This window comes from Mobula hypostoma, chromosome 30, assembly GCF_963921235.1.
Source record: "Mobula hypostoma chromosome 30, sMobHyp1.1, whole genome shotgun sequence".
In the NCBI taxonomy this organism is placed as follows: domain Eukaryota; kingdom Metazoa; phylum Chordata; class Chondrichthyes; order Myliobatiformes; family Myliobatidae; genus Mobula; species Mobula hypostoma.
Genome location: NC_086126.1, coordinates 9699355 through 9723407, shown reverse-complemented (window position 1 = coordinate 9723407; position 24053 = coordinate 9699355). Strand labels below are relative to the sequence as shown.

The window sequence follows — 24053 nt, the reverse complement described above, 5'->3', positions numbered from 1 at the left end:
TAAAACAGGGGGCTTGTGTTCTTAAGACACAATGGTGTCTGATTACTGCAAGGAAATATAAGCAGCTCTGACAGAAACATGAAAGCTTGCTCTGGATTTCCCATCCTCTGCAGATTCTAAACACGAGGAAGTCTGCAAATGCTGGAAATCCAGAGCAACACGCACAAAGTGCTGGAGGAACTCAGCAGGCCAGTCAGCTTCCACAGAGATGAATAAGCAGTCGACATTTCAGGATGAGTCCCATCTTCAGGACTGGAAAGGAAGGGGGAAGAATTTTTTAAAAAAGGGTGGGAGGAGGGCATGGAGGGTATCAAGAAGGTGATAGGTGAATCTTACCCCTTTTTCAGTCCTGAAGAAGGGTCTGGGCCCAAAAAGTCGATTCTTTATTCATTTCCATAGATGCTACCTGGCCTGTTGAGTCCCTCCAGCATTTAGTGTGTGTGCAGATTTGCAGAATCCCTTGAGTTACACGTAAACAAGATCTTTCTCAAGCTGGTTTTGATTTGAATTCGATATTTATGGCAGCTTATTTATATAGATGGTGTGGCGCGTGACCAAGTGGTTAGGGCATTGGGCTCACGATCTGAAGGTCGTGGGTTCGAGTCTCGGCCAAGGCAGCGTGTTGTGTCATTGAGCAAGGCACTTAACCACACACTGCTCCACAGTCCACCCAGCTGAAAATGGGTACCGGCAAATGCTGGGGGTTAACCTTGCAATAGACTGGCGTCCTGTCCGGGGAGGAATCTCGTACTCTCAGTCGCTTCACACCATAGAAACTGGCATAAGCACCGGTCTGATGGGCCTCAATACTCAGGACAGACTTTAACTTTTTTAAAAATTTATATGGATGGGGTGTCCATAAATCAGGGATTTAAAACCCGGAAAAGGTTTTAAATTTCCATCAGCCAGAATGTACTGCCATAATCTATTTTTGTATTACCATCCCCCTCGCCATTATTATGCAAGACTGATTCTTCTCCTCCTGTGTCTAGATGCTGCGGGATAAATTCCGCGAGTTTGCCCGCGACACCAGCAGCATCGGGCAGGAGCGCGTGGACTCGGTGAATCGAATGGCCGACGAGCAGATTGACCTGGGCCACTCGGAGAACGCCACCATTGCGGAGTGGAAGGACGGGCTGAACGAAGCCTGGGCTGACCTCCTGGAGCTCATCGACACCCGGACCCAGATGCTGGCGGCCTCGTATGAGCTGCACAGTTTCTACCACGACGCCAGGGAGACCCTTGACCGCATCCAGGAGAAGGAGAAGCAGCTTCCCGAGGAAATGGGCCGGGATCTGAACACGGTCGAGAGGATGCACCGAATGCACACCACGTACGAACATGACATTCAGGCACTGAGCGCACAGGTCAGGGTTGAAAATATTCCTTCCCTCGTTTACTCTGTGCCTTGCTGTTCTCCCTCCAGACCTGCTTCTGTCCACTTCTATCTGACTCCTACGCATTTAGACATTAAGACATAAGAGCCATTTGGCCCATCAGGCTTGTTCTGCCATTCCATCATGGCTGATTTATTATCCCTCTCAACCCTATTCTCCCGCCTTCTCCCTCTAACCTTGCTAACTAACATTCCTATCAACCTCTGCTTTAAATGTACCCAATGATTTGACCTCCACAACCGCCTGTGGCAACGAATTCCATAGATTCACCACCCTCTGGCCTAACAAATTCCCCCTCATCTCTGTTCTAAAAGGACGCCCCCTCTATTCTGAGGCTGTGCCCTCTGGTCCTAGACTCCCGCCCTGTAGAAAACACCCTCTCCACTTCCACTCTCATCTGAGCCTTTCAATAGATTTCAATGAGATTCCCCCTCATTCTTCTAAACTACAGCGAGTACGGGCCCCAAGCCGCCAAATGCTCCTCATACATTAACCCTCTCATTCCTGGGATCATTCTCATGAACTTCTGGACCCACTCTAATGCCAACACATTCCTTTCTTAGGCCATTCTGAGCTCCTGATACCTTTGGGTGCAAAAGGAAGAAGACAGAGCTGTTACTTCTAAGATTTTGGATTCAGAAAACTATGACAGAGAAGAAGGGCACTCAGTTTAAGCCAGTTCCTTGTCAAAGAATCCCAGCAGGCATAATATCTCACTCTTCCCCCAGGGGTTCTTTTGGTTATTTCCTTCAGTTCTCTGCCCAACTATATTTTGAAAACCCCAATCAGCTTTTTTCAACGTTGTCACGCCGTTGGGTTTTGGAGAGGGCCGAGTTCCCTTATGAAGGTGCGGACTTTAAAGATCAGACGGCAAGCCACCATGGGATATTCAGTGCAAAGGTGCTTACTGCGCAGCACAATAAGATCACAATGACATTGCGCGACCAAATCGGTCATCTTTCTGGGTCCGGCACTCGTCCCCCAACCCCCAAAATGAGCTCGTCCACTGAGCCAGCACGGATTACGTGCCCGCGTAAACTGACATCTCTATTTTATTTTTAAACGACACCCCGCCCATCAGTCGGGTCCCCTCCCTGAAACAGGATGCAACCGAGCTTGCTATGGTCCTGGAGTATGCAAGTACGAACAAAAGCATCCATACTGCACGTGCACCTGATAAACATAACAATGGCACTGGCCACAGGGTAATGAGAGTTACAGGGCTACTAGTGGTGGGGTTGAGGGGGGGAGGGAGAAGAAATTACCTGTGGCAGACCCCCTCTGTCACAATCATCTTTTACGGGCAAGGTTTTCCAGATCGTAGCCACTCGCTTCCTCATTCTTCTTTGCAACTCCCTGTACAGTTTTACATTCTCTTTTCATTCGTGATCTCCTGATCCTTGAAGAAACTGCGGTTGGGACGAGCTGCCCTCTGTTTATCCTTTCTAAATCCAGGATGACCTAGTCCAACTCTTTTAGGATCTCCTGATCTCATCAGACCTAGTCAGTCAGAATCAGAACCCCCCCCCCCCCAGTTTTATTATCAACGGCATGTGCCGTGAAATTTGTTAACATAGCAGCAGCAATTCAATGCAATACATAATATAGAAGAAGAAAATAATAATTAAATACTGAGCCCGAAACATCCACTGTTTATTCTCCCTCTATAGATGCTGCCTGACTTGCTGAATCCCTCCAGCATTTTGTGTCTGTTGCTTCAAGGTCTATTAACCTTTGTTTCAAGGAGAACATTGTGCTCATTGTGTTTTGATGTTGAGATATGCCTTTGAAAATATCTTGAAGGCTGGCCCTTTAAAGAAGTTGTAGTACTATACACTCAGTGGCTGCTCTGTTAGGTACGCCTGTTCGTTAATGCAGATATCCAGTCAGCCAGTCAATATGGCAGCAGCTCAGGGCATAACTGCATGTAGTCGTGGTCAAGTTGTTGTTCAGTCCAAACATCAGAATGGGAAAAGAATGTGACCTAACTGACTTTGACGGTGGAATGGTTGTGGGTGCCAGACGGGGTGGTTTGAGTATCTCAGAAACCGCTGATCTCCTGGGACTTTCACACACAACAGTCTCTAGAGTTTACGGAGAATGGTGTGAAAACAAAAAAAAATACATCAGGTGAGCAACAGTTGTGTGTTAATGAGAGAGGTCAGAGGAGAATGGCCAGATTGGTTCAAGCTGACAGGAAGGCGACAGTAACTCAGATAACTACGTGTTACAACAGTGATGTGCAGAAGAGTATCTGTGAACGTATATGTTGAATCTTGAAGGAGCGGTCTACAGCAGCAGAAGACCACACCCATACCTAGTAAGAGCGGCCACTGAGTGTTATCCTCGTTTGTTTAGTTGTGCTGCTGACCACCCGATGTTTTCCCTTGTGGCAACGCAGGTGAAGCAGGTACAGGACGACGCTTCTCATTTGCGGTCGGCGTATGCCGGCGAGAAGGCAGAGGACATCCAGCAGCACGAGGATAACGTCGTGGACGCCTGGAATGCTCTCCTCAACGCCAGCAAGGGGCGCAAGCAGATGCTGTCGGACTCGGTGGAGAAGTTCCGCTTCTTCAACCTGGTCCGAGCCCTGATGCTCTGGATGGATGATGTCACCAGGCAAATGGACGCTCAGGAGAAACCAAGGTATCTCTAATCTCGTCCTTGGAGCGGGGGTGGGCATTGGACCATTTCTTCTATTTTTTTTTAATATCCAAGTATCTTTATTATAAATTTAGTGCTACAATATATACAAACCAGTGACTAACACTATTACTTCACTTCAAATAGACAATACACATTAAACTAAAATGTTTCCATCTCTGTCAATGATTGCAATAACCCCCCGCGGAGCCAACAGTCCCAGAACGCCTCTGTGGTTGCCGTGGACTGCGCGTGTCCCTTCTCAATATTTACCCGGGCATGAACATACCCCCTAAACATTGCCAGGCAGTCTGCCTGGGGAGATCCTCCCACCACACGTTTCCAAGACCCACGGATGGCTGTTTTCGCCAGCCCCAGGAGCAAGTTGACAAGGACGTCCTCATCCCTCCATGCCCCCCTCCTTACTGGATGACCGTGCAGAATTGTGGCTAAAGTGTAACCAGAAGACGAGAAGCAGCCCACGCAGATATGCAAAAAGGGACTGCAGCCTCACACACTCCAGGTACCTATGGTACACGGTCTCCTCCAGCCCGCAGAAGTGACACGCGGCTGGGAGATCCGTGTACAAACTAAAGAACTTAGTGCAGGGCACCGCTCTATGCAGCAGCCTCCACCCCAGATCCCCAAGGTGCATGGGAAGAACTCCCTCGGAAAGGGGCTTCCACTGGGGACCTCCCTCACCTCCAGGTGGAAAGACTGATTGCTATGGCATGTCGGGATGGTGGACAAGGGCAAGGAAGTGGAGGGTGTGGAGCAGCAGCTCATACAGGTACCTCCTACCTGCATCCCCAGACGGGATTGTGGGTGTCGAGAGACAGCTCAAGTTGTGCGGACTTGGCTCTTGGATAAGATTGCGGGGCCTGGGGGAGCCATGCTCAGTGTATGTTAAAGCATAACTGTCGTTTTTGACTTCTTGGAGTCGACGTCCCTACCAAAGGAGGCGTAAGGCGCTCCTTCCCTCTGCTAGCCTGAAGGTCACGGAGGAAACCAAAGCACGAGCTGAAATCCACAAGGCCACAGGGACAATGTACAGACTCAGCACACATAGTATCGCTTCTTTTTACACTGTATATCAATGATGGAATAGATGGCTTTGTTGCCAGGTTTGCAGATGATCCGAAGATTGGCAGAGGGGGCAGGTCGTGTTGAGGATGCAGAAGGACTTAGATGAAGAGAATGGGCAAGAAAGTGGCAAATGAAATACAAAGTTGGAAAATGCATGGTCATGCACTTTGGTAGTAGAAATAAATGTGCGGACTATTTTCGAAACAGGGAGAGAATCCAAAAATCTGAGATGCAAAGGGACTTGGGAGGCCCTAGTGCAGCACAACCTGAAGGTTAACTTGCAGGTAGAGTCGGTGGTCAAGAAGACAAATGCAATGTTAGCATTCTTTTCAGGAGGTCTTGAATACAAGAGCAAGATGTGATACTGAGGCTTTATAAGGAACTGGTGTGGCCTCGCCTTGAGTATTGTGAACAGTTTTGGGGCTCCTCATCTCTTAAGAAAAGATGTGTTGGCATTGGAAAGGGTTCAGAGGAGTTTCACAAGGGTGATTCTGGAAATGAGAGCAACGTTTGATGGCTCTGGGTCTGTACTCGCTGGAATTTAGAAGGATGAGAGGGATCTCATTGAATCCTTTCGAATGTTAAAAGACATAGAGTAGAGTAGATGTGGAAAGGATGTTTCTCGGACAAGAGGGCACAGCCTCAGGACAGAGAGGCATCCATTTAAAACGGAGATGCGGAGAAATTTCCTTAGCCAGAGGGTGGTGAATTTGTGGAAGTTATTACCACAGGCAGCTATGAGGGCCAGGTCATCGGGTGTATTTAAGGCAGAGCTTGATCGGTTCTTGATCGGACATGACATCAAAAGTTACAGGGAGAAGGCTGGGGAGGGGAGAAAAGGATCAGCCATGATTGAATGGCAGAGCAGACTCGATGGGCCGAGTGGCCTAATTCTGCTCTGACGTCTCATGGATGGCTGGGTGGGATCCTTGATCATACTAAGGGCCCTGTGTGTGTAGGACTCCTGATAAATGTCCCCGATGGATGGTAGGGAGGCTCTTGACAGGAACTGATAAAGTGACAAGGTGACTCTTGGCAAGAGGAACTCTTCTAGGTAGCAGAAAGGCACATGCGCAAACTGTAGGTTAGTGAGTGTGTCAGTGTAGGTGTGAGGTGTAAAGCGTAAATGGCAGCGAGAGGGAAGGGGGTGAGGGTGTGTGGAGAGGGGTGGGTGATGCATGCGGTGGGTTAAAGGGTGAAGGTATTGATCAGCCTGACGAGTCGTAACTATTTTTGAGTCTAGTGGTCCTGGCGTGCGTAGCCTCTTCCCCGGTGGTCCTTTGTTAAAGGTTCGAGCATCTCTGGCTCCAGTCTGTGCGAAACAGCCGGGCGCAACGCTTTCATTCTCTGGGCCACCGCTGAATCTCTACACTCTCCCCTTGCAGGGACGTCTCTTCTGCGGATCTGACCATAAAGAACCATCAGGGGATCAAGTCAGAAATCGATGCCCGGGATGACAGCTTTACTGCAAGCATTGAGATGGGCAATGCACTTCTAGCCAAGAACCACTACGCTTCGGATGAGGTAGGATCATCCTTCGTACATTTAGTCTAATTATTCACCTGAGAATGACCCTGTTTTAACTAGCTGATTCCAAATGCCTGCTATTAGTACAGAAATACTAATCGGTGTCTGCGATGGTACCGTTCCAAGCCTACACCGGCATCGCTCCCCAACTCATCCTACGCTCCATCGACAAGTGCATTGCTGCTGCTTCCTGTACCCGTGCTGAGCTCATCGATTTCATCAACTTTGCCTCCCACTTCCACCCTGCCCTCAAATTCACGTGGTCCATTCCCTATACCTCCCCTCCCCTTTCTCGATCTCTCTGTCTCCATCTCAATGACTGATATCTTTTATAAGCCCACCGACTCTCACAGCACCCACTTTCCCTCCTTCACCGTTCCCCATTCCCATTTCCCTTCCCTGCCCATCACCTCCCTCTGGTGCTCCTCCCCCTTCCCATTCTTCCATGGTCTCCTGTCCTCTCCTATCAGATGCCCCTCTTTTTCAGCCCTTTATCTCTTGGGTCTCAGCCCGAAACATCGACTGTACTGTTTTCCATAGGTGCTGCCTGGCCTGCTGAGTTCCTCCGGCATTTTGTGTGTGTGTGTGTGCACGCGTGTATAACTTCCTATCTCTTTACTTTACCCCTCACCCCCTCCTGGTTTCCCCTGTCACCGTGTACATCTTCCTCCCCTCCCTTCCACCACCTTACTCCGACTTCTCCTCTTCCTTCCCAGTCCCGAAGAAGGGTCTCAGCCCAAGATGTTGACTGTTCATTCATTTCCACAGATGCTACCTGCCCTGCTGGGTCCCTCCAGCATTTTGTGTGTCTTGCTTTCCGATGGTATATTGTTTACTTCAATAACCTTTTACTGGTGATTACATTATAACCATGTTTGCCTCCCTGAAGCAAGAAGGCTTTTTCATCTATTTTATGAGAGGAAAAACTCTCATAAATCTAAAAATGCATGGATCCAATACGGGATCTAGAAGTTTTTACTTTATCTTCTCAATATTATTTATTTACTTAATTTATTCTTCTTGTATTTGCACAGATTGTCTTTTTCACACTAGTTGGCAGTCTTTTCTGTGCAGTTTTTCTATAGTATTTCCTTGTTATGCTGTGAATGCCTGCAAGGAAATGAACCTCAGGGTAGTAAATGATGATCTATATGCGCTTTGATAATAAAATATAAGGAGTTGGCTGGTTCTCCCTGTGATGGGGTGGGTTTCTCCCGGGTGATCCGGTTTCCTCCCCCATTCCAAAGTACGGGTCTTTGGTTAATTGGTGATTAGGCTGGGGTTGAGATCGGGGGATTGCTGGGTGGTGCAGCACAAAGGGGACGCAATGCGGCTGAATAACTTTTCAAAAATTTACTTTGGACTCTCGTGCTAGATTGCGGAGAAGTTATCGCAGCTCCAGGAAAGGAGGAAAGAAGTCAATGACAAATGGAAGGAGAAGGAAGACTGGCTGCAGCTTGGTGAGAATTGTTCATCTACGCCGGTGAAAACTTCCGCCAGAGAGTAGCAGGCCTTCGCGCCTTGCCGTCTGCGTTGCGTGTTGCTAATATTGAAAAATCAGCAATTCCTGAGGACAAAACTTCCCTTGTCACTAGAAGCCAATGTAACGTATGAAATGCTAGTTACGTTAGTTGTGTGGTTCACTCAGTGCTTTATGCCACCACACCATTCCTGCTCTGATCCCAGTTTTCGCTGATATTAACCTAAAGACAATCACCCCTGAAGCCCTGCTTCATGCAAATTAAATGGTTCAAAGGTTCAGTTTTAAGATCAGTGAATGTATACAGTATGCAGTCTGAAATTCTCACTCACAACACACTGGAGGAACTCAGCAGGTCGGGCAGAATCCGTGGAAACGTTGACTGGTCGTTTCCACAGATGCTGCCCGACCTGCTGAGTTCCTTCAGTGTGTTGTGAGTGTTGCTTTGACCCCAGCATCTACAGATTATTTTGTGTTTACAGTCTGAAATTCTTACTCTTCACAGACATCCACAAAACAGAAAGAAACCCAAAGAATGAATGTATGACAGAAACATCAGCACCCCAAAGCTCCCCCCCACACACAAGTAGCAGCAGAAGCATCGACCCTCCCCCTCTCCCCACTTGCACCAGCAAGAGCTCCGACATCACCCCCCCGTCATGCATGCAATAACAAAAGCCCCCCCCCCCCAAAAAAAGAGACCTTGATCTAGAGTCCATTAAAAACAACTATCCTTAACCCAGCATGCCTGTATCTCAGACAGGCTCCCGTTCGCCGGCATCAACGAGGCTGGGCAGACCACTGTTCTGATCTTCTGTGTCGCTCTTCCGAGCCTCCCCCGGACTCGGGGACGGACAGGCTCTCCTTCTTGCTGGTATTATTTATAATATCAGCCGTGCAGTTGACCAAGCAAGAATGTGACTTCTAAAATGCAGGCATTCTGCTTGGAGGCCGGGCCAGTTACGCTCGTTTGGGGAGAAGGTTGTGGAACAGTCATGGGTGATGCGGCTGCTTCACTTGTACGGGGGCAGAGACTGGGGGGAAATCTGCCGGATCAGTAAGCATTAGGCTGGTAGTGGCGGCTTTAAATATGCGAGTGGTATTCATCATTGAAAGCCGGCCGGTGGGCTTCGAGGCGAGTGGTTCCAGGTTCGAATCCGGCCGTCTCCTTTTCACCCGTGCTGGGTTGAGCGTCGAGCTAGCAACTCGGCCTCGTATAAAAACAGCCAAATGCTAAATAAATGGTCATTGCTGCCCCATATACCACAATTCACGGAAAGAAACTTCGATTCATCGTTGAAGGATTTAACAGACCCTTCAGCCCACAACACTGTGCTGATCCTTTAGCCTACTAATGTCGGTTGTCCCCCAGTAAAGACCCCCATCACCCAGGACATGCCCTCTTCTCATTGCTACCATCGGAGGAGGTACAGAAGCCTGAAGACATGCACTCAATGATTCAGAAACAGCTTCTTACCCTCTGCTGTCTGATTTCTGTATGGACATTGAGACCGTGAACACTACCTCACTGCTTTCTTTGTTTCTATTTTATTTAATTAACTATTTTATATACTTTCTGTAATGTGTGTTTTTTTTCTGTCTTATTATGTATTACATTGTACTGCTGCTGCGAAGTTAACAAATTTCATGACATATGCCGGTGATAGTAAGCCTAATTCTGATTCTAATACTCCCATGATCAATCTAACCCTTCCCCCTCACACAGCCCTCCATTTTTCTTTCATCCGTGTGCCTATCTAAGAGTCTGTTAAATGCCCCTAAGATATCTGCCCCTAGCAGGGTGTTCCACCCACCCCCCACTCTCTGACACTCTCCCACCCACCCCCCACATGCCTTCCTCCCAACACCTTAAAATTATGCCCCCCCGGTATTAGCCATTGTATACCTTGCTTGAAATGCTTACGGATTCTGAAAGCTGGAGCTTCCTTAATAGCAGAAGATAATGTGATTGTGGGAGGGAAGTCCATCATAAACACATGGATGGATTTATGCAATGAATTCCACAGATCCACCACCCTCTTGCTAAAGAAATTCTTCCTTCACAGGTCTACGGGGATGCCCGAGAGGACTTATAACCTACTTAAACCATAAGACAATGAAATATAGGATCAGAATTAGGCCATATTTGGTCAATCGAGTCTGCTCCACCATTTCATAGTCATACTTTATTGATCCCGGGGGAAATTGGTTTTCATTACAGTTGCACCATAAATAATAAATAGTAATAGAACCATAAATAGTTAAATAGTAATATGTAAATTATGAAATAAGTCCAGGACCAGCCTATTGGCTCAGGGTGTCTGACCCTCCAAGGGAGGAGTTGTAAAGTGTGATGGCCACAGGCAGGAATGACTTCCTATGACGCTCTGTGTTGCATCTCGATGGAATGAGTCTCTGGCTGAATGTACTCCTGTGCCCACCCAGTACATTATGTAGTGGATGGGAGACATTGTCCAAGATGGCATGCAACTTGGACAGCATCCTCTTTTCAGACACCACCGTAACAGAGTCCAGTTCCATCCCCACAACATCACTGGCCTTACGAATGAGTTTGTTCATCATGGCTGACCTCTCCCTGTATCCCTGCATCCCTTCATGCCCTGACCAATGAAGAATCTATCAGTCTCTACCCTAAATATACATAAAGATGGCCTCCACAGCTACCTGTGGCAATGAATTCACCACATTCACCACTCTGGCTGAAGAAATTCCTGCTCGTCTCCGTTCTAAAAGGATGCCCCTCTGTTCTGAGGCTGTGTCCTCTGGTCTTCAACTCCCCCACCACAGGAATCATCCTCTCCACATCCACTCTATTGAGGCCTTTCACAATTCGATAGGTTTCAATGAGGTCACCCCTCTTTCTTCTGAATTCTAGTGAATACAAGCCCAGAGCCACCAGAGGCTCTTCATGTGACAAACTATTCAATCCTGGAATCATTTCTGTGAACCCTCTTCAGTGTCGACACATCTTTTCTAAGATAAGGGGCCCACAGGTGCTCACAATACTCCAAGTGAGGCCTCACTGGCGCTTTGTAAAGCCTCGACATTTCATTCCTTGCTTTTATATTCTGGTCCTGTTCCCATGTCGTGCGCTCTTTATAGTACATTCTCCCTGCTCTCCTCCCCAGTGATGGAAGTGCTCCAGTTCGGACGAGACGCAGCCGTCGCGGAGGCCTGGCTGGCGAGTCAGGAGCCGTACGTCAGAGCAGCGGAAGTCGGAAGCAGCGTAGACGATGCCGAGAACCTCATCAAGCGGCACGAAGGGTTCGAGAAGGCAGCCGCGGCTTGGGATGAGCGGTTCATGGCCCTGGAGAAACTGACAACAGTAAGTGCAGTGTTACGTGCTAGAAATGGCTCTGTTTGGCACCACAGCTCTGTTCCAGTGCTGATTGACCGCACCAGTCTCTTTCCACCTCTTGGCATTAAACTTCCTCCTTTGTGTGTGTGTGTGTGTGTGTGTGTGTGTGTGCGCTTATGAATGGAGCTTAGGTATTTTCCACTCTTTCGCCGTGTGAGCGTGTGAGAATGGGTTCTAAATTCTCAGCATTCTCTGTGGAAGGAAGCTTCACAGTTGCATAAGCTGATCACGATCTGCACAACCAGAACATTTTCCCCTGTGTTTGCCCTAACAGTCTCCTTTGTAAGTTTAGAGTCTTCTCCTAAGTTGTAACCCAGCCCGCTATCTACCCCGCCCCCCATCCCATGCCTTCACACGCTCCGCCCGGGACTTGGGAATGGCATCAAACTGCCCTGGAGAGCATTCTGACTGGCTACATCACCGTCTGGTATAGGGCAAGGGGGGTGGCGGGGAGAAGCTACTGCACGGCGTTGAAATAAGTTGCAGAGAGTTGTAAACTAAAGGCTGACTTATACCTGTGCGTCAAATATACGCCGTAGGTACCGTGTACCCTACGCTGTAGGGTGACGTGCACCTCCACAAAAATGTAACACGTGCCGCAGCGACGCAGATTGCAACAACTGTGATTGGTCTGCTTGGTAGCATCGCATTTCCTCATACGCATTTCCAGTTGCTTTTCTCCACCATGTACACTGATGCGAAATAGTTGGTTGGTGACGATGAACCAAGTTGTCAAATCTACCTGCCGACATCCGAAAATGTTTGGAATGCATTTCCTCGTCCATGTCTCTCACGAAGAAACTCAACACAGTGGCATAGAAACCCCACCGCCAACTAGCGTTTTGGCGGTGAATCGCAGAGCGACGCAGGCACAACTACGCATGCTCGCCACGGCGTAGGGCTACGCAAAAGTATAAATCAGGCCTGTGGCGTAGCCCGTATGCGCAAGTACAAATCAGCCATTAGTCAGCTCCATCACGGGTACCAGCTTCCGTAGTATCCAGGACATCTTCAAGGATCGGTGCCTCAACAAGGCGAAGTCCATCATCACCCAGGACCTTCTCATTGCTACCACCAGGAAGGAGGTACAGAAGCCTGAAGGCACCCGCGCAACGATTCAGGAACAGCTTCTTCCCCTCTGCCATCTGATTTCTGAATGGACATCGAACCCATGAACAGTACCTCTCTACTTTTTTTTTTATTTCTGTTTTTGCACTACTTGTTTAATTTAACTATTAAATATCTACTTCCTGTAATTTCAGTTTTCTCCATTTATCATGTATTGCAGTGCACTGCTGCAGCAGAGTTAACAAATTTCACGACTCATACCGGTGGTGTTAAACCTGGTTCTGATTCTGCTTAGTCAGAATGTGGATTGCATCCCCCAGTTTCTCACACGTTTATCGAGATAAACGGGTGCAAGAGCTAATATTTTCGTTTTCCAGGCCAATGTCTTATTTTCCCAGCCTTCTCACTTTTCTTTATCCCAGCCCAGACTGGCTAACTTGCACAAGAAGTTCAAACAAGGGGCCGTTAATTCGTCTATCCAGCAACCCTCACTTGAAATGCTGTTTCCACTTCTGCCATTGTTAAACACATACTCGGTGCCCAGTCTGGGTGCAGGAGGTAGCTAATAAAGAGGCTAAAAAGAGTTCTGTGTTTGTGGTCATAGAACAGTACAGCATAGGAACCCCACAGTATTATGCCGAACCAGCTACAAAGTAAATCAAAAAGCCCCCAAACACTCATCCCTCCCACCTACACAATGTCCATATCCCTCCATCTTCCTTACACCCATGTACCTATCCAAACATCTCTTAAAAGCCTCGAATGTATTTGCCTCTACCACTATACCAGCACATTCCAGGCATCCATCACTCTCTGAGTAAAAAACTTACCCTTTGAACCTGCCCCCTCTCACCTTCAAAGCATGTCCTCTGATATTGGGCATATCTACCCTGGACTTTCTCTGCTGTAGCCCATCCACTTCCAAGTTTCAACGTGTTGTGCATTCAGAGATGCTGTTTCAGTGTGTGGTTATTTGAGTTACTGTCGCCTTCCTGTCATCTTGATCCCGTCTCCTCTGTCTCTCTTCTTCGGCTGTCCGTCGATTTCGACGTTGACTGTTTTTCACGCCTTGCACAGTAATCAGACAGACAGTGTCGTGTCCCCACTGTACAGTCTCTCTGGGCTTCCAGATCTGATGCTAAGTGGTACATAGGAGTGGAACAGACTTAGCGGATAAGGAAGCTGCCCCTGCAGTGACAACTAACTAGTCTAGTGATGCCATCCACTGACCAGCACTCTGGTTCCTCCGCATGCCACCAAGGTGGCTGTACCAAATAACCATATAACAATTACAGCACCGAAACAGGCCATCTCGGCCCTTCTAGTCCGTGCCAAACTCTCACTCTCAACTAGTCCCACTGACCTGCACTCAGCCCATAACCCTCCATTCCTCTCCTGTCCATATATCTATCCAATTTAACTTTAAATGACAACATCGAACCTGCCTCAACCACTTCTGCTGGAAGCTCGTTCCACACAGCTACCACTCTCTTGAGTAAAGAAGTTCCCCCTCATGTTTTACGCCTAAACTTTTGCCCTTTAACTCTCAACTCATGTCCTCTTGTTTGAATCTCCCCCACTCTCAATGGAAAAAGCCTATGCACGTCAACTCTATCAATCACCCTCATAATTTTAAATACCTCTATCAAGTCCCCCCTCAACCTTCTACGCTCCAAAGAATGAAGACCTAACTTGTTCAGCCTTTCTCTGTATCTTAGGAGATGAAACCCAGGTAATACTTTAGTAAATCTCCTCTGTACTCTCTCAATTTTATTGACATCTTTCCTATAATTCGGTGACCAGAACTGTACACAATACTCCAAATTTGGCCTTATCAATGCCTTGTACAATTTCAACATCACATCCCAACTCCTATACTCATTGCTCTGATTTATAAAGGCCAGCATACCAAAAGCTTTCTTCACCATCCTATCCACATGAGATTCCACCTTCAGGGAACTATGCACCATTATTCCTAGATCCCTCTGTTCTACTGCATTCTTCAATGCCCTACCATTTACCATGTATGTCCTATTTTGATTAGTCCTACCAAAACGTAGCACCTCACATTTATCAGCATTAAACTTCATCTGCCATCTTTCAGCCCACTCTTCTAAGTGGTCTAAATTGACCCTTTTGGATTCATCTGCAACATACACCATCAGATGCCCTGCTGCGGGCGTCCTCGTTGGGTGCAGCCCTTGCCTGAAGAGGCATAACCTACAAAGTAGCAAAGGCATGCTCGCCTCCTTGACTTAGCTAGCCGCGATCCTACTACTAGACCTAGTAGTATCTAGTAGTATGCTGATGGAACATCACCTTCATGGCTAGGTTGGACCTGCCAGAGAACGAATTTCCGCTGTACTTCGCTGATGTTCGACCATTGTCACTCCTACGTCACGGTGAGGCGCCAAGGTAGGATTTTGTAGGAGTCTCCTCTGACCTACCTCATTAACAAGGCTTTATTGCCCACAGAACTACCACTCACGGGATGGTTTTCTGCACCATTCTCTGTAAACTCTTGAGAGTGCTGTGTGTGAAAATTCTAGGAGATCAGCAGTTTCTGAAATACTCAAATCACCCCATCTGGCACCAACAATCATTACACGGTCAACGTCGCATACATTCTGCGGGCACTTTATTAGGTACACCTGCTTATTAATGCAGATATCTAATCAGCCAATCACGTGGCAGCAACTCAGTCCATAAACGCATGCAGACATGGTCACGAGGTTCAGTTGTTGTTCAGAACAAACACCAGAAAGGGGAAGAAATGTGACCTAAGTGACTTTGACCATGGAATAATTATTGGTGCCAGACTGGGTGGTTTCAGTATCTCAGAGATGGCTGATCTCCTGGGATTTTCACACACAACAGTCTCTATAGTTTATAGAGAACGGTGCGAAAAACAAAACACATCCAGTGAGCGGCAGTTTTGTGGGCGAAAATGCCTTGTGAATGAGAGAGGTCAGAGGAGAATGGCCGGACTGGTTCAAGCTGACAGGAAGGTGACAGTAACTCAAATATCCACCTGTTACAACATCAATGTGCATCTGAACGCACAACACGTTGAAGTAGATGGGTTAAAGCAGCAGGAGACCACAGACATCCACGCAGTGGCCAGTTTATTAGTTACAGGAAGAACCTAATAAAGCAGACACTGAGTGCAAGTTGAGAAGTTTTGTTTACTTGGTTCCTGTAGCAAAGCAGGAATTTATTCCTCATCTCTAATTGCGTTGGGAGAGCAGGTAATAACCTTTCTCTCCAAACTACAGCGTTTCTATTGGTGAGGAGTTCCACAATATAAACCTGGAGACGACAAAGAAAAGATTATATGCTTCCATGTGACGTGTTTATACAGTGGAAGGTGCTCCTGTGTACCCGCTGTGTTCCTCTGTAGTGGAAATTACAGATTTAGAGGAGCAACACCTTATATTCTGTCTGGGTAGCCTCCAACCTGATGGCATGAATAACGATTTCTCCTTCTGATTTAAAAAAAACTACTTCCCCTTCCCCTCTTCCTCTATTCCCCACTCTGGCCTTTTACCTCCTCACCTGCTATCACCTCCCCTGGGTTCCCCCCCCACCCTTTCCCTTTATCCTAAGGTCCACTTCCCTCTTCTATCAGATTCCTTCTTCTCCGGCCCTTGACCTTTCCCACCCACCTGGCTTCACCTGTCACCTTTCAGCTACTCTCCTTCCCTTCACCTTTTTATTCTGGTGTCTTCCCTCTTGGCATCTCAGTCCTGAAGAAGGGTCTCGGCCCGAAACATCGACTATTTATTTGTTTCCATGGATACTGTTTGACCTGCTCAGTTCCTCCAGCACTTTGTTGCTTTAGGAAATACTGTTAAGTCGTACACGTGTGAAGGCAGGATTTCCCTGTGGCCATCCACTTCAGTCCGACCTACCATTCCCATGTCGGTCCATGGCCCCTCTGTTGCCACATTGAGACGACACTCAGATTGGGGAGCAAGACCTCATATTCTGTCCGGATAGGGATAGCCTCCAACCTGATGGCATGAACATTGATTTCTCCAACGTCCAGTAATTTCACCCTTCTCCCTGTCTCACTTTGTCAGTTCCCCATATGCCTTCTCTTCTCATTTGCCCATTACCTCCCTCTGGTACCCCACTCTCCTCCCTTTCCTCCATGCTCCACTGTCATTCCTCCTTCTGGCCTTTACCTCTTCCACCTATCACCTCCCAGCTTCTTACTTCATCTACCCTCCCACCTTCCCCCTCACCTAGGCTTCACCTTGTACGTCTTCCCCCTCCTTCCCACCTTCTTAATCGGGTATCTTCCCCCTTTTCCAATCCCGATGCAGGGTCTCAGCCCAAAAATGTCCACTGTTTATTCCCCTCCATAGATGCTGCCCGACCTGCAGAGTTCCTCCAGATTTTGTGTGTGTCGGCCTAGGTTACCAAAATCTGCAGAATCTCTTGTGTTTGTAACTGTGGTAGTTGTTTGTAACAAAGAGAAAAATAGATAACAGAGCCATTTTAATGACGCATGTCCTTTTCTTATTAGTTTGCTCCTGCAAATATCTAAAGTCTAAAGACTTACAAGACCATAAGATATAGGAGCAGAGTTAGGCCATTTGACCCATCGAGTCTGCTCCGCCATTTCATCATGGTTGACCCGTCATCCCTCTCAATCTCGATCTCCTGACTTCTCCCCATTACATTTGACGCCCTGAGTAATGAAGAATTTATCAAGCTCTGCCTTAAATATACCCAGTAACTTTGCCTCCACAGCCACCTGTGGCAATGAATTCTGCGGATTCAGCACTCTCTGGCTAAAGAAATTCCTCCTCATCTCCGTTCGAAAAGGGCGCCCCTCTATTCTGAGGCTGTGTCCTCTGGTCTTAGACTCCCCCACCATAGGGAAACATCCTCTCCGCGTCCACTCTATCGAGGCCTTTCAACATCCGATAGGCTTCAATGAGGTCACCCCCCTCATTCAGCCGAATTCCAGTGAGAAGAGGCTGGAATTTCTTGGATTTTTTTTTTTACTTTTTTGACAGATCTGTTCAGATTGACGACCCGAGGCTCAACTAAAATCACCAACTTCCAGTTCTGCCCAAATTATCTCTCCCAGAACACATGGTGTGTAGGCAAGAAGCAATTTCCAAATGAATGCACTGAGACTGCCAAAACAAGCCAACATCAAAGTATAAATGCCAGCCAAAGAGCTGCACTGGTTAGAGAGATGTTTACAAGATCATAGCAATCTTCCCCTCTGCCATCTGATTTCTGAATGGACATTGAACCCATGAACACTACCTCACTACTTTTTAATTTCTATTTTAATTTAACTATTTTACACGTATACTTAAATGTAATTGACAGTTTTTTTTTCTCTGTTATCACGTATTCCATTGTACTGCTGCTACAAAGACAGCAAATTTCACAACATGTGCCGGTGATATTAGACCTGTTTCTCATTCTGAAACCTATTCAATACTGAAAGGCCGAGAGAGTGGACGTGTAGTTTCCTATAGTTCGAGAGTCCCAAGACTAGAGGGCACAGCCTCAGAATAGAAGGACACCTTCAAAGAGCGATGCTTCAAAAGGGTGGCATCCGTGATTAAGGACCCCCATCCACCAGCACGTGTCCTCTTCTCACTGCTACCATCGGGAAGGAGGTACAGGAGCCTGAAGACACACACTCAATGACTCAATGATACGAGAACAGCTTCTTCCCCTCTGCCATCTGATTTCTGAATGGACACTGAACCCATGAACACTACCTCACTACTTTTTTTCCCATTGTTTTTGAACTGCTTATTTGACTGTTTTATATATATATTTACTATAATTCATAGTTTTTCTCTATTATCATGTATTGCATTGTACAGCTGCTGCAAAGTCTACAAATCTCACAGCATGTGCCGGTGATATTAAACCCGGTGCCAATTCTCTCTTCTGTTACAGCTGGAACAGCAAGAGATCCGCCGTAAGCAGGAGGAGGAGGAGAGGAAATTAAAACCACCCCCGCCGCCGTCGCCCCCAACGCCACACATCTCCGTGGTAGCAGAGGAGAGCCAGGAGGCTGGAAATCAGGCAGAGCCGAATCAACAGTCACGGTAACAGCACGCAGCTATTAGGCACTTAGCTGCCGGGAAGGGTACCCTGCGCATGAAGTGCAGTGGACTGCCATTGCTATTTGCAGCACACACACAGCAGGAGGAACTCAGCAGGCCGGGCAGCATTCATGGAGAATTGTGAACAGCCAACGTTTCGGGCTGAAACCCTTCATCAGGACACTCGGCCCAAAATGTCAGCTGTTAACTCTTTTCTGTAGTTGCTGCCTGGCCTGCTGAGCTCCCCCAGCATTGCTTTGGATTTCCAACATCCGCAAATCTTCTCGTGTTTGTGCTACTGCGATGTTCTTGTCCAGGAGAAGAATTTGAGGAAACTTCATTGAAACCAAAATGGGCGCAGGAATGACATTTCTTCAAACTGTAGCGTCTAGAGTCAGCCTCACAGTAAGGGAATTAGCCACCAGGACTGAAATCCTTCATTTAGATGCTAGCAGATCTTTAGAATTGTCTACCCAAGAGGATGTGGGACCCCTAGGTATCTGATTTATTTTATTGAGAGACCCAGCACATTTGTGACTCAGTCTGTTCAGGATGCTGTTGGCTTGCTTCTGCTGTTTGCACGATGTGTGTGTTTTCTCTCTCTCTGAGTTTTTGTTTTTTTATTAAACTTCTTAATTGGGTTATTCGGGTTTCTTGCTCTGTGGCTGCCCGTAAGCAGATTAATTTCAAGGTGTATAATTTATTGCGTCCTTTGATAACAAATGTGCTTTGAATCTTTGAACAGGTCCTTCTGGCCCAATGAACCCATGCCACCTAATTATACCTATTGACCAATTAACCTATTCATCCATGCATCTTTGCAATGTGGGGGAACTGGGGCACCCCGAAGAAACACAGGCGGTCAGTGGGAGAACATGTAAATTCCCCACAGTGGCAGAATCGATCCTGGGATACTGGTGTTTTAATAGTATTCAGGATTGAGCTCAATAGATCTTTGGAATCGAGGCAGGAAAGTGTCAATGGCATAAAAGACCAGTCATGATCTTACTGAATAGGTGTTTTAAATTACTTATTGGCAGACAGCGCGGAATAGACCCTTCCGGCCCTTCAAGGCTCGCCACAGAGCCAGAGCACCCGTGGGTAACCCACGCGGTCACGGGGAAGAACGTGCAAACCCTTTACAGACATTGGCGGGAATTGAACCCGGGCCGCTGGTACCATGAAGCGTTGTGCTAACCACTACACTACCATGCCACTGCATGTGATGGGATGTTTTCTTTTCTCTTCTATATGGGTCCAAATTCAAACTGATGTGTTAGTAATCTTTCTTGACATAAGGGAGGATTTTGTATGATCTCCCTTGAGACCTTCATTGGGGAGGAAAAGTGGTCCAGACCAACAGCTAAATCACGTCCCTCCTCAAAGAATGAGAATAGGCTGTTGGCTCACCTAAAGCTCAGACAGCATTTAAGTTTGTAAAGGTGCCAGAGATGGAGTGGTAACCAAAGCCTTCAGTAATTCTGTGACATACTCTTCAAAACATTACGCTCATTTAGCGTTATGGCTTTTTTTTTTGTTACTTACAGGGATGGTGACATCGTTAACCACGTGGAGCCCGTCGCTCAGAATGGGATGCACCCAGAAACAGAGTCACACCAGGTAAGTCCTAAGGCCGTGAGAGACCAGTTAAGATCCAATAACCACTTGAAAGGCCCCTTAGTCTGAGATTTGAGTCACTTGTCCCAGAATCCACCTAGGTGTTAAAATCCTGACTGGTAACTAATCTGGGAAGCATACTGGGGCGTTTTACTGTTTGGAAATTCAGCCTAAAAAGGCAATTATATAGTTTTAAGACTTAGCACCTCCTGTACACAAAGTGGACACCAGGTATATGTCCATGATCTTCCACACACCACTGTTGCAATGTGTGGTTATTTGAGTTACTGTTGCCTTCCTGTCTGTTTGAACCAGTCTGGCCCTTATCCTCTGACCTCTCTCATAAACAAAGCATTTTTGCGCACAGAACTACCGTTCACTGGGTGATTTTTTTTTTTTCTGCTTCTCGCACCATTCTCTGTGAACTGTAGAGACTGTTGTGCGTGAAAATCCCAGGAGGTCAGCAGTCTCTGAGATACTCAAACCACCCTGTCTGGCACCAACAGGAATCCTACAGTCAAAAGTCACCAAGATCACGTTTCTTCCCCATTCTGATGTTTGGTCTGAACCTCTTGACCATGTCTGCATGCTTTTGTATGTTTAGCTGCTGCCACACAATTGGCTAATCAGATACCTAGCATTAACGAGCAGGTGTGCCTAATAAAGTGGCCAATGGATGCAGTTGCCAGCCTGATGTGGGGTGATGCTTACCAGTTTTATTGGGCCCCGATCGTATTGTTTTGGTCACCTACCTACAGGAAAGATGTAAACAAGGTTGAAAGAGTGCAGGGAAAATTTACAAGGATGTTGCCGGGTCTGGAGGACCTGAGTTATAAGTAAAGATTGAATATTCTTTAGAACGTAGAAAATTAAGAGGAGATTTGACAGCTATACAAAATTATGTGGGGTATAGATAGGGTAAATGCAAGCAGGCTTTTTGCACTGAGGTTGGGTGGGACTACAACTAGAGGTCATGGGTTAAGGGTGAAAAGTGACAGGTTTAAGGGGAACATGAGGGGAAACTTCTTCACTCAGAGGGTGGTGAGAGTGCGGAGCGAGCTGCCTGTGCAAGTGGTGCATGCGAGCTCGATTTCAAGGTTGAAGAGAAGTTTGGATAGGTACGTGGATGGTAGGGGTATGGAGGGCAGGTGGATGGGAGGAGGCAGTTCAAATGGTTCGGCGTGGACTAGATGGGCCGAAGGGCCTGTTTCTGTGCTGCTCTTCTCTATGACTCTGTTAGTTACCATGCATGCTCCTCCTTCCTTTTCAGCCTTTGGATGAGACGAGACCATTGAAAGATGATGTCTTGTCATGTGTGGCAGTGAAAGTAAGTGCTTTCTTCTTCTCATCTACTTCCTGTCCTCTCTTTCCCCTTTTATCTGTGCTTTACATGACATTCCCGTGCAATGCTAACTGGGCTGGTATTTTAGAAAAGAAGTGGTGACTAGTTAAATTCTCTGGAGGTTTTACAATTATGAAGCTTTCATTTTCTTTAATCTCTTTCACTTTTCGGGACTCTGTACTGCCATCACAAATACCCTTTGAGAGGGTACTGTCATATTGCTTTCTTAGCCACTGCAGTCTACATGGTGAAGGTCTAGAATTTAGATCCAGTATTGATAAAGCACCAGCAACGCACCCTGAGTGTATGTTGGAGATCTTCTGTTGCTGTGATCCATGGATTTCAAGGTTCGATGTGCTGTACGTTCAGAGATGCACTTCTGCACCCCACTGTTGAGTTATTGTTGCCTTCCTGTCAGCTTAAACCAGCCTGGTCATTCTCCTCTAACCTCTCATTAGCAAGGTATTTTTGCCCTCTGAACCGTTGCTCACCAGATGTATTTTTTGTTCTTTGCACCATTCTCTGTAAACTCTAGAGTCGGGGGTGGGGGGATTGGTTCCTAGCCTTTTATTTTTATGCTGTGGACCCCTACCATTAACTGAGGGGTCTGTGGACCCCATGTTGGGAACCCCTGCTGTAGAGACTATTGTGTGTGAGAATCCCAGGAGATCAGCAGTTTCTGAGATACTCAAACCACCCCATCTGGCACCAACAATCATTCCACGGTCAAAGTCACTTAGATCACATTTCTACCCCGTTCTGACCATGTCTGCATGCTTTTATGCATCGAGTTGCTGCCACATGATTGGCCAATGAGATATTTGCGTTAACGAGCAGGTATACCTAGTAATGTGGCCGCTGAGTGCCTATCTAAGTCACGATGGTTTGGAGGGAAGCCTGCAAGTGATGTTGTTGTGTCTCAAGCCCTGCTCTGCCCTGAAGGCAGAGCTGGTGGATTTGTGATGTCTTAATCGAATATCCTAGCTGAGTGTATTCTGTAGGCTGGGCGTACTGCAGTGGAGAGAATGATTGTTTAAGGTGGTGGATTGGCTCTTTGTCTTCGACAATGTTGAGCTTCCTCAGCGCTGATGGATCTAGGTAAATCCTATCCCATTCCCTGTGTTTTATGGATGTCGGACGTGTTTTCGGGTGTCAGGAGGTGAGTCACTCACACTAGACACTCGGCCTCTGATCTCCTCCTGGAATCAGAGGCTCCAAAATGTGTGCAGTATACAACCCTGAGATTCGTCTTCCCATGAAGCAAAGAGCCACTGTGGAGCTCGTTCAAAGAAAAACATTAAGTACCCAATGGGCAAAAAATGAACAAATTGCACAAACAGTAAAAAAAACACACAGAATATAAAGCATCAATCCACAGAGTCCTTGAAACAGCCTTGGAGTGTTCAGCTTAGTTTGGTTCAGTTCAATTTAGTGGATTGTTGCTTGTTGACTGAAGGGCTGGAGGAGACCGTAACCAGGCTGTATTTGAATTGAATTGACGTTATTACTTACATCCTTCAAGCACATGAGGAGTAAAAATCTTTGTTACGTCTCCGTTCAAATGTGCAATTATAGTAATTTATAATAAATATTATAAGTTACAACAAGATAGTCAATGAAACATAGAAATACAATTGTGTCAGCATGAATTAAGCAGCCTGATGGCCTGCTGGAAGAAGCTGTCCCGGAGCCTGTTGGTCCTGGCTTTTATGCTGCAGTACCGTTTCCCGGATGGTAGCAGCTGGAACAGTTTGTGGTTGGGGTGACTCCGGTCCCCAATGATCCTTCGGGCCCTTTTTACACACCTGTCCTTGTAAATGTCCTGAATCGTGGGAAGTTCACATCTACAGATGCGCTGGGCTGTCCGCACCACTCTCTGCAGGGTCCTGCGATTAAGGGAAGTACAGTTCCCATACCAGGCAGTGATGCAGCCAGTCAGGATGCTCTCAATTGTGCCCCTATAGAAAGTTCTTAGAATCTGGGGGGCCATACGAAACTTCTTCAGCCGTCTGAGGTGAAGGAAGAGCTGTAAGATAAATTAGAATTAAAACCTTGATATTCTTTTTATTGTAGGCATTTACAGGGGCAAAATTGTGAAAAACTGTACATAACTGTAATTCATAACACAAGAGATTCTGCAGGTGCTGTAAATCAGGAATAACATGCACAAAATGCTGGAGGAACTTAGCAGATGGGGCAGCTTCTATGGAAATGAATAAACAATTGGCGTTTCAGGCCAAGACCCTTCTTCAGGACTGAGAAGGATTGGTGGGGGGGGGGGCAAGATGCCAGAATGAAAAGGTGGGGTCAGGGGAAGGAGGCTAGCTCGAAGGTTGATAGGTGAAGCCAGGTGGCTGGGGGAGGGAAGAATGAAGTAAGAAGCTGGGAGGTGATAGGTGGAAAAGGCAAAAGAAGACAGAATTTGTTA

General features: G+C 47.0%; 1 protein-coding gene across 9 annotated transcripts in view; it reads left to right on the top strand.

Annotated features, from left to right (window-relative positions):
- LOC134339548 (spectrin beta chain, non-erythrocytic 1-like) overlaps positions 1-24053 on the top strand; it is a 509093-nt gene that overhangs the window by 468637 nt on the left and 16403 nt on the right. For 8 of the 9 annotated variants that reach the window (XM_063036164.1, XM_063036163.1, XM_063036170.1 and 5 more), the window contains 8 exons: positions 993-1367; positions 3799-4043; positions 6512-6650; positions 8029-8113; positions 11283-11479; positions 18518-18669; positions 20214-20286; positions 21554-21610. In XM_063036164.1, coding sequence (XP_062892234.1) covers positions 993-1367; positions 3799-4043; positions 6512-6650; positions 8029-8113; positions 11283-11479; positions 18518-18669; positions 20214-20286; positions 21554-21610 — 1323 coding nt within the window. The remainder of the gene's footprint in view (positions 1-992; positions 1368-3798; positions 4044-6511; positions 6651-8028; positions 8114-11282; positions 11480-18517; positions 18670-20213; positions 20287-21553; positions 21611-24053) is intronic. The other variant, XM_063036169.1, reaches the window with a different exon arrangement.